We start from the raw sequence: 11,193 nt of genomic DNA, 5'->3' as shown, positions 1-11,193 counted from the left end.
GAGTTCTAAGTGCTTTCAGGATTCAGTCTATGTCTGAGCTGGGCAGTCTCTTTGCAGTGGGCAGCATCAGATTATATAATGCTGATTTGCTGATGAGCTGAATGCCAAATAAATCAAAAGTTTGAAGTTCCAAACTTGAAATATCAAAGATATTACGTAGGATTAAAGCAGAATATGTAAAGGACTTGAGTGAGGCAGAATGCTCAAGTCTGGAGATTTGGAGTGGAGCCTGACTGTTTCTGCAGATCTTGAATGACAGGGTGTCATGGTTTAGGAATAGTATTCCCCAATTTAGTATCCTAAATCATGTGCTGCTCACTCACTCCTCCCTCCCCCTGGCAGGCTGGAGAGCAGAAATGGAAGCACAAAAGGTAAAAATCATGGGTTAATATAAGAACAATTTACTTGAAAAAGCAATGAAACAAAAACCAAACAGTAACATGAACAATATTAATAACAGAATGTGCAAGAGAGGTGATCAATTCACATGTGAGTTCTTACCACATGGAATACAAAGAACCCCTGCCCCTAGTGCTTGATGTGAGGTGACACAGAATTACCTCAGGCCCCTAGCCATGTCCCTCCTTGCTACTGCAAACATAAACCTGATTCTGGCCAGAACCAGGACACAGGGAGTAATGAACAAGTTACAGACAGTGATGTTCATATGTATATAGCTGAGATAAATATACTACTCGCCAATGAGCTCACTTATGCTACTTCCACTGTGGCTCAGTCAGGGCTTTTTACCATGGTAGGAATAAATTCAGATTGTGGTGCTCTTAGATTTAAGTACACCTATTCCATGAGGTTTTCTCAGAACATATTTATTCTGGTTTATAAGAAAAAGGCCAGGAATGCCCCAGTTTCAAATCTCAGTCCTGTACTTGGTGTTCTATGTGCTCTCTCTGCTGGCTCATTGCACTCCTTGATGTGCTAGGAAGACAAAGCAGGGATAAAATTCCTCACTTTGTACCCTTGGTTCTTATGTACCAGCAGCTGCCAACTTAAAATCGATAGTACACAACTAGTTGATTGATATATGATCCTGGGGCTCATATGTATAAAGCAACAGGTCTAGCTTTCAGCCTATGCTGTTCTTTTGGGTACTCCAAGGGCCACGTGACCGGTCATGTTCTGAGCTGGCACAGTTTGCATTGTCCATAATACTAAACATTACAGTGTTCCCAAACTGCTGCTGGTGTGCTCATATTTCTGTTCAGCCAGGCAGACAACCCAATGCTGGAAAGCTAGGCAAAGTTAATTATTCCCTACTCACGTGCCCTCAGCTGCCTGGCTAGTACCACTGTCACCCTCTACTGCCCTCCGAACTGCCTAGGATGGCTGGGAGTGTCTTTAAAAGCACGCGAGCTGTTGATTCCACACAGCTCCTTTCTGCCTCTGCCTGGCATGGTGACAAAGATGTGCTGGGTTGGGTCGCTCTCACTCCCCACTTCTGGTTAAGCCCTTCATACGCACAGATGTGTGAAGAGGGCCCTGCTGCCCTGGCAGGTGGGCTTCGTTTTTGCCCCTTAATATTAGATGGGATTCTGACTGCAGGGGAAATCCCACGCTGTTGTGTGCCCGGCTCTCCGGTCGCAGCGGTCTCTGCCCGGCGCCCCGCAGGTGCGCAGCGGGTCGGGGCCTCTGCCGGGCCTTCCGCCGGCGCGGTGCGCCCGCCCCGGGCGGTGCGTGCCCGCGGGGTTTGTTTCGCTTAGCAACGCCTGCCGGGCCGCAGGCAGCGGGCAGTCCCGCCGGAGGCTGCCGGCCCCTCGGCAGGGCTTGCGGCACCGGGAAGGGGCTCCCGTCCCAGCCTGCCATGAAGGTGGCGGCCCTGGGGGCGGGCGCCCTTCTCTCCAGGCTGCGCCGCTCCCCGTCCGGCCGGGGCCGCGCCCCGCGCCCGGCGCCCAGCGAGACGGAGAAGGAGCCCGGGGGGCGGGCGGCGGCCAAGGGGCTGCTCATCACCCTGCCCGACATCGGGGAGGAGGCGGCGGCCGAAGGCGATGAGGCGGCCGGCAGCCCGCAGCTTCCTACGTGAGTGAGCGCCCCGCAAAGCTGGGGGCGCGGGGGAGGTGTGCGCCCCTCACTCCTGTGGCTTCCTTCCACCTGGCGTTTTCTGCCTCTGGTTGTCCTGAGAAGTACCGAAATTCTCAGTGGGCAGGGTTTGCCTTCCCCCGGCAGTATGCCAGAGGCAGGGAAGCGCATCTTCCCCCGGCAGTGTGCCAGAGGCAGGGAAGCGCATCTTCAGGGGCAGGAGCGACGGCTCGCACGGGCTGTGTGCGGCGCCGTAAGGAACGAAGAGCTGGAAAACGCTCGCGGTTCCGCGTGGAAGGGGACAGGACTCAGCGCCCGGCCCCGCACGGCCGGAGGAAAATTGTCCCGTCCCCACCTCGGGATGCACAGGGAGAGAAGCCGAGGTCCAGAGGGCGCGCAGGGGATGGTGAGCTTGAGTAGGTATCGTAAAGGTCCCTCACGTAGGTGTGTGAGTTGTACCAAATTCTGTCCCGAAGCTGCTACTGCGCATCAAAGCAGACATTTCGGTCACTGCCTAGTGAGGTTCTAAAGTGTCAATAACAGGTATGAAACTTGGCTTGGATGTTTCTGTGTTTAATTGTCAAGTCTCACCTTGAAACGTTTAGGGTTTGCTGCTTATAAAAGAAGCCTGTTAAATATGTGTGCTTCCATTTGGTGATATTTTGCTACAGCGGAGGTAAACTGCAGTGGTTCCTTAGTGTATTTAAAACAATTGTTTATAAAAGTGAGCAACAGTTGCATTACTGTATTGGTGGGATTTTGGAATTTTTCATAGTATTAAAAAAAAAAAAGGGAAGCTACTGTATATATTTTAAAGACATCTATAATTGCTGCTGCTGTAGTACTAAACTGTGCTAATCTCTACAACTGACAATCAGAAGAACAGTAATGTTTTCTTAGGTGTTGATAGGAATGAATGTATATTTAAATTTTTACCTCTAAAGGACTGGAACCTCTTTTAGTACACTTAAATCTTCAGATGGATTTTGGAAGCACTAAGTTCAGTTTCCATGTAGCATAATATTTAAAGTAGGAACACAAAGCCTGACATACTTCTTTTATTTCCCCCTACTCCAATCTATAGCTTTTCATTTTGTTTCAGAATGTACTGTAAGCTCTTTCAGGCTTAAACTTTTACTGTATTTGTGTAAAATAGTAGCCTTTTTGAATAGGGAGGTTAATCTGGTTTTATGTGTAGTAACAGAGCTCTGTTTATAAAATGTTTGGTGCTTTATATAAACAATGCCAGAACAAGGCAGTATTATGTCCCTGTAATTTCCCCCTAGCTACTTCTTTTTTTTTTAGTACCAAAACTAAAGCCAAATAAAATGTTTATGACTTTTATCATTAAAAAATTGAGGAATGGAGTTCACTCTATTAAAAAAACTGATTTTATTGGGATGAAGAATAAACCCTATTATCTTAAAACTGATTATGTCCAGCAAAATAATCATTTTGATTTGCCATTGAACCATGTCTAATTGATATCACCTAATTATCCCCTAACTTATGCCTGTGTATGCACGGTGGCATTTCAAATATTTTATTAATAACAGTAAAGGTTATACTGATAAGGCATTGTCTATCTTCAAAAAACCAAAACCAAACCAGAAAGAGGTAGAAGAAGGAAAAAGATACATCACTTTGACAAGGAAAGTCTATACCTCCACATTAGCATTTTTTTAATTAGATGGTTTCACTTAAGCTTTTAGAAGAAGCATCTTAATTAAATATTGAAAACCTTAGTATTCCTTGCTTAGAGTTGAGATTAGAATTTGGGAGTTACAGAATATGATAATATATTATTGATAGTTATACATGGGAAGCTTTTGCTTATGTAAATTAAGTTCCTTCATTACAAGTTTTATTGCTGTTTAAAATTATTTAGAAGACATCGATGGCCAGTGTATTTTCATTGATAGCAATCTACGATGAGTAATTGGTTAATAAAGGTTTCATTTTATGTCTTAGTATTTTTTTCTTAAGTATGGATGAGCTGATAGCAATGACAGTGCATAGTGCAAAATACTGAAAATCCGGCACTGATTTCTTAGTTTCTCAGACATGCTAAATTTTTTGATTTCCACAACTAGCAACTACTTGCCCTAATAGTGTATAGGGCTAAACTATGGCAGTACTTTGTGAGATTTAACATTTACTATTTATTTACATAGCAATTTCATGTTCTTTTAACCAAACCAAAGGAAAATTCATAATGAATAAACCTTTTTCTTCATAATGGAGAAAAAAATTCACAGTTTTTTACTCTTATTTGAAATAAAATATATTCTGCTATAAAAGACCATGACATTTCTTCAGAGAATATGAAGACACTTTATGCTACACTTACAACAATATGTTAATGTACCAAGATACATAGATTCCTTTTTAAAGAAACATTATTACTATCCTAACATGTTGCAATAGGTAGGCGAGATAACAACCCCTACCTAATCAAAATTGGGCAAAGCTTAAATTATGTTGTTTAGGGGAGGGTAATACTTTGTAGAAACTAATTTTGCTGCTCCCTGTTTTCAGAATGTTTCTGACACATGGAAAAAAATGTTTGTGAACTTGATATGAGAAGTGTAGCTTTACCTGTGGTGTACAAATATCATTATCTTCTGTCAACTTTTATTTCTCGAGGCTCAAGCTTTGGGTTTCAAAATTATTAACTTTGAAGATGTGGATATAAGTAACCTGATGAACTGCAGAAGAGGGTGGGAACTCTGATTTCCTGTCTTCTGTTTTACCCACTGAAAGCAATAGATCTCTTTCACACTGTAATGCATAGTAACCTAGATAGGGCATTGTACTGTTACTAAGCTGGTCACTTCCCTTATTGTACTGATCCAAAAGAGTAAATACAGTACTGTGATGGTTTGCCACAGTCTATTTTTTTAATTACAATTACGTGTACAAGAACTCAGAAGCAAATTTTAATTTCACATGGTGCTACACATTCATCTACACTCTCTAGATGCATGCTACTAAAAATAATTCCTAAAATTTAGTAATATTGTATATAAACATCAGTTTTTGGAAAATGTTATGGACTTCCAACAATGGTTTGGGTTGCAAGTGACCTTAAAGAACATCTAGTTCCAATCCCCCTGACATGGTCAGGGACATCGTCTACTAGACCAGATTGCTCAAAGCCCTGTCCAGTCTGGTCTTGAACACTTCCAGGGATGGGTCATCCACAACTTGTCTGGGCAGCCTGCTCCAATGCCTCATCACCTTTGCAGTAAAAAATTTCTTCCTGGTATCTAATCTAAACCTGCACTCTTTAAATTTAAAGTCTTTCTCCCTTGTCCTACCACTGTGTCTTTGTAAAAAGTCCCCGGCCAGCTGTCCTGCAGGTCCCCTTTAGGTAATAGAAGCCTTCTGTAAGGTCTCCCTTTTTCTTCTCCAGGCTGAACAATCCCTCCACTCTCAGGCTGTTGTCATAGGAGAGGTGTTCTGGATGTCTGATCATCTTCATGGCATTCCTCTGGGATCCCTCCAAGGGGTTGACATCCTTCTTATGCTGGGGGTCCAAGGGCTAGATGCAGTACAAGCTAATCAACTAGAGAATGAATGTAAAAAAAAAAAAAAAAAAAAAAAAGGAACCACAAAGCCCTTAAACATAAAAATTCATGTTAGTCCTTTAATTTTTCTTAGATGGAGAGGACTCGTGTTTGTTGGAAACTCAGATGATATGTTTACAACCAGGAATTTTGTTTCTGATCCAGTGCTCAATAAACAGGATTATTAAGTCAACCATGAAAAGAAGAGGAACGACTTTCAGTCTTTGTTGTTACTCTTAGCTGTCATGAACTCCTCTAAAATTTTGTGAATTAGTGGACTATTTCTTTTTAATTGTTCATTAATATAGAATTCAGCATGCATTGTTCATGGGGGCCACACTTTTAGTTAAGGTTTGGGCCCATAGAGGGCATTTTTTATTCTTCATCAATATTTTTGTAAGGAAGAAGATTCTTGGATACTGCAGTAGTTTGGTGAAAATTTGTAGTCTTTTCAGTGGTGAGATTATTCCTGTCAGTTTTGTCAAATGCTAAAGGAATTAGAGATTTCTTGTCTTACAAAATACTTGGGACTGAATCAGTCAGTCTTTTCTCACTGTTGCTACAGTCTTGTTGGAAATGTTTCCACATGGTGTGAATGTGTACTTGTGCATATACGTACATCATATGGATAACACTGTGGGGATTTCTGTGCTGTTTTGAGTCCTTCACTTGAAAACATATGTTCATAATGTCCAAAAGTTGGCATGTGATAGTTTCTATAGTCTTGCTCTGATGCCTTCTGTCTCCTGAGTAGATGCTGTGTTTTTAATTCGGTATGAGAATGATGTTGGTAACACACTGATGTTTGGTATTTGCCAGCAGCGCTTACCCCAAGTCAAGGACTTTTCCATGTCCCAGGCTCTGCCACTGTGAAGTGCACAAAAAGCTGTGAGGGAGCGTGGCCAGGACAGCTGACCTGAACTGGCCAAAGGGATATTCCACACAGGTCACCACCCGTGGTATTGTGCAAATGCTTGTTTCCGATTTGCATTTTATTGCTCTCTCTCTCTCTCTCTCTCTCTCTCTCTCTCTCTCTCTGTTTTTTAGAAAAGGAGTTGTGGTTGTGGGATGAATAAAGGATTGTTACTTTGTTTTTTAGTAGTGCCTTTCTTCTAGTACACCACCATGTAAGTCACACTATAGCAAGAGTAGAGGAAAACTTTCAGGTCCTCAAATCTGTTTGTCTACATAATGTATTAGCAATATGACAACACAGCTTGATATCTCAAGCCAGGGGTGTTTATGGTTACAGAGGAAGGAGAAAAGTATTTAGGACGCCTGAGCATATGCAGACTAATGTCTTCCCACAATAACATTGCTTCGCTCTGTGCTATAGAACTGTCACATTTAGATTTTTTTTTTTTTTTAATTCAGAGAGGATAAATTTTGCACCTGTTCTCAGTGATTCATTATATGTGCAATTTTCTTAAGAGAACAAGGAACAGGAGGGAAAACATGTTCCAATCTGTTATGCTGCTGAAAGAAGTCTGATTTTAAAAAAAATATTTACTGGATTTCCAAATTTACAGAAAAAGAATACACAGGGAAGGCCTTGTGGATCACTTCCAAGTGTTTTGTTAGGAGCTACTCTGTCCCTGTCTTTTCAGACACTTGATCCTGCAGCAGTAAATGCCTCCTATCAGGTCCAAAGAAATAAAACACCTTCTCTAAGACACTAATTAGCATTTTTTATTATTGCAGTTAATTAAGATGATAGTACTTTTTGCAGTGTTGATTCATAATTTATATTAAAAAGTCAGATTTACTTCTATAATATCTTGCACTCAGAAATTGTTTGTATTTCCTATAATCAAGAATTATACTCGCAGTTACATTTTTACATAGAATTAAAATTACAAATAGATTTAAAATTATATATATAATACCTTGCAAGTTCATGCCATCTTGAATGCATTTCCAAATTACAAAGCCTTTAAAATTTGCAGAAGAATAAAGTTACTATATACAAATAAGCCTGTCTTAAAATTTGAAGCAGTTTATTCTTACTTAGAATAAAGATAGGAGCAGAACTCAACACAGTTCATGGTTGGAAAAGCTTTAAATCTGTTTCAGAATTCAATATGAAAATGTCTAATAGGAGGCATTGCACTTAAGTGTATGTACTTCAAATAGCTGCCTGAGATGCACACAGATGAGATTGCATTAAAAATGATGGCCTGCTTTTAGTGTTATCAGTGATTTAAGAAAATAATGACATTTGCTTCTTTATTATTTTTCTTCACTCCAGATTAAATAACAAGTGAAAACCTTGACCCTAAGGGAAAATAGGTCTTGGGTAGAAGATGTGATTTTGAATGCACCTGGTGAGCATTCTGTGTAGGGGGTAGCCACAGAGGACTGACAAACTGCAGATGGTGATGCAGGCAAGCACAGAGAAACCTTCATGCTTTCATTCCAACACTATCTACTTTTTGAACCTAGAGAGGCTTTTATGCTTCTTTACAAATAGAATTTTAGCAACATATGAAGAAAATTGGCATTGTGGCAAATTATGGTAATTTGCTCTGATCAAAAAGATAGTCATCTGAAAAATTCACCAGGATTTCAAATGCTCCCAAAGTAGTTTAATCATCAAAGCATCAGTGACCCATGCATACCTTCAAAGACAGTAAGTGACATTTTTGTAAAAGGAAGGGGCTAATCAAGTGGTATGATTAAACACTATCAGTGGAAAAACTCTGATAATGATCCTGCAGATATAGTCAGTACTTCATTCATTGACCAAAACCAGATGACTGAAAATACTGAAACACTTCTGGTAGTGCTCGTTACGAAAGATGAGAACAAAATGAAAATTATCTCCAAGCCTGGAGTGACACTCTCAAATGGAGACGTGCTATAATTTTTGGAGTGTATTTTTGCTAGCAGTCAAGCTTCTGGCATGTTCAGTAACAGTAATGATAAAGTAGTGTTGCTAGAAGCTAAGAAGGTCAACATTTACTATATCACCTTTCAAGGCAGGTTTTCTTTTTTCCTTCTCCTGAATAAGGTATGTAATCTCTAAACAAACAAGCCAAACATATTATAACTGCCTTAAAATAATTTTCAGCAGAAGGCTAGATGAATGTTCTATTAAATTTCTCATAATTCTGTTTCATTTACATGCACCTACTGGAGTTATGTCAGCCAAACTATTCCTGGGATGCTTTTTCAAGATATGCCACAAGAAGTGTGATTTTGAGAAAGCTGAGGCACAGGGATTGTAAGCAGGGACAGGCACGGTTGTCATATACTTGGATTTTATTTGTATTGCTGCAATAAGTGATTAAATGCTGAGCCAAACTGACTGCTTTCATGATCTATAAAAGTCACTGGATATGTCTCATAAAAGGTCCAGACTACTGAAGGAAGAATTTGTTGCTGCTGTATTAACCAAGTGTAAGAATGCTCAGCCCTGGCACTGTTCTTACAGCAGTCTTCAGATAGTATGATCTCCTCTGGGGTCTGCCAGTGACATTCAATACTGTCTGCTATACCTGGCAGTTTGTGGTCACTGAAGTTGTCACAAAAGAGTGACAGTGCTTTTCCCAAAGATCCTCTCAATCTTGAAAAAGATGTATTTTGTCAAGCAATAGGGGGAGAGCTTACCATGGCTGACTGCAGCCAAGTTGGACAGATAACTACCTGTCCTAGAAGGAAAAGGATGTGTGTATTTCTTATGAATTTAGTATTTTCTGTGATATAAATATTCAACTACAATACTGTGATGCATGCCTGGAATGTTGTACATTATCAATGTGGAAAAGTAATCATGTCCTGTCTGTTTCTTGCTTGCTCCAAAGATGGAGCAGCATTAGCTGGTGAACATGTGGAAGCACCATTTTGTGCAGTGACAGATTTTCAGTGTTGTTTGCAACAAAGTTCGTATATTCTGCTCAGTGAACAAGATACTGACTAGGAGTGTCTATTCACTTCCAAGAAAATGCCCCTGAGAAGTGGGTACTGTGTTGAGAGAGACCCTTTACAGAGGAATATTTGAGCAGGCCGGATTTGTGGAGTTACAGCTTCTGTTTGCTATATTACTTCAAAAAAGAATAAGAAATAGACTTCCATGGTAATTGTCCCAGACCAGTTTAAGAAAGATTGGTGTGATTTCAAAATCTCTTTTTTTCCAACAGATGCATTTCCATATTTATGCTATAGAGAGCTTATAGTTTAATTTCTTTTATATTCTCACATCAAAGTTTTATAGAAATATGGTATACAAATAATAATCTCTTAGTTTTACAAACCAAGTGTGGGATTGCGGGATTTGTAATTTTCTCTTCTTCCCCCCCCCATTCCCCCTCTCCCCTTCCCGCACGTTCCCCCTTTGTCCTGCGACCCAGTCCGCCCCTTCCCCTGCGGTCCCTTGTCCCGATGCTGCGTTCCCTTATCACTTCCCTGCATTCCCTTATCACTCCCCCTCACCACACGGTCTGTCCCTGCACCCCCACCCCCGCCTTTCCCATCGCTGTCCCTGGGCTTTCCCTGCCCCTGTCCCCTCCTCCCGTCCCATTGCCACAGCTCAGGTTCCACCCCACCCCCGGCACGGGTTATAACCGAGCCCTGCTCGGTCCCCCGGTGTCTCGGGAACACGCTCCCACTATAAACACGTGTTTGCACCTGAGCCCCATGTCACCATTTTGTCTGTCCCCGCGCTAGAACTGAGCCTCGCAGAGCCGAAGGGGAAAGCGGCCGCCGCCTCTCCTCTCCTCCCGCTGTGCTTCCGCAGGCGCCTGCCCGGAGCCGGTCTCGCACGGCAACAAGGGATAGACATACAAGCAGAAAGTGAGAATATGAGTGAAATGAATAAAGAGAATCATTAAGGTTGAAAAAGACCTCTAAATCATTAAGTCCAACCATTAACCCAGCACTGACGTGTTCACCGTTAAACCGTGTGTCGCCACGTGCACACCTACACTCAGGGTTGGTGAGTCCACCACTTTCCTGGGCAGCCTATTGCAATCTTGGCCACCCTGTCAGTGAAGAGTATTTTTCTCATATCCAATCTAAACCTCCTCTGGCACAACTTGAGGCTACTTCTGCTCATCCTGACACTTGCTACTTGGGAGGAGAGAACAACCCCTACGTGCAAGCTCCTTTTAGGTAGTTGTAGAAAGTGATAAGGTCCCCTGGAGCCTTCTTTCTCTCCAGGTTTAACTGTCCCAGCTGTAAATGGTAGGTTAAAAGATAAGGCATGTCTTGTTATGAGTGCATGATGTGGTCAGTATGTTTATGTTTGTTACAAATCATGCTTCCAAAATAGTAAAGAACATGTAAATATGTGAAATCTAAGAAAATTAATTATTTCAGACAACAAGGCAGCAGCTTAATTAGAAATTAGGATATTATACTGTCGCCCTGATTCTTGAGTTTTCTTAAGCCTTCTGAGTTTACATTCTATTGGGAAACTTTCTCACACAGTTTCTGTAAATAACGTATTGTTTTGCATTCTTCCATGGGGGTGGAGAGACTTGATGTACTAGTGCTTTGTCTAATGTTTTTGGAGAGGTGGCCCATTCACTCTCCAATCCACTGTCATCTTTGGAGAAGTATAAAAGTTGGAGTCAGAAAATAAACGCGCTCT

The 11,193-nt window shown here is 41.5% G+C and overlaps 1 protein-coding gene across 4 annotated transcripts in view; it reads left to right on the top strand.

The window, feature by feature from the left end:
- The first annotated feature begins 1,751 nt into the window (after window positions 1–1,751).
- Window positions 1,752–11,193, top strand: part of FAM149A (family with sequence similarity 149 member A) — a 28,047-nt gene continuing 18,605 nt past the window's right edge. For 2 of the 4 annotated variants that reach the window (XM_072928261.1, XM_032748081.3), the window contains exon 1: window positions 2,120–2,450. Coding sequence is in view for 2 of the 4 variants with exons in the window: in XM_032748076.3 (XP_032603967.3) it covers window positions 1,820–2,034 (215 nt within the window). In the remaining 2 variants the exon portion in view is untranslated. Of the gene's footprint in view, window positions 2,035–2,119; window positions 2,451–11,193 lie in introns of those variants that run through there. The other 2 variants (XM_032748076.3, XM_032748077.3) reach the window with 2 other exon arrangements.

Source organism: Taeniopygia guttata, chromosome 4 (assembly GCF_048771995.1).
Source record: "Taeniopygia guttata chromosome 4, bTaeGut7.mat, whole genome shotgun sequence".
Classification (NCBI taxonomy): Eukaryota; Metazoa; Chordata; class Aves; order Passeriformes; family Estrildidae; genus Taeniopygia; species Taeniopygia guttata.
The sequence above is the reverse complement of the archived record's forward strand: the minus strand, read 5'-3'. Positions and strand labels throughout refer to the sequence as shown.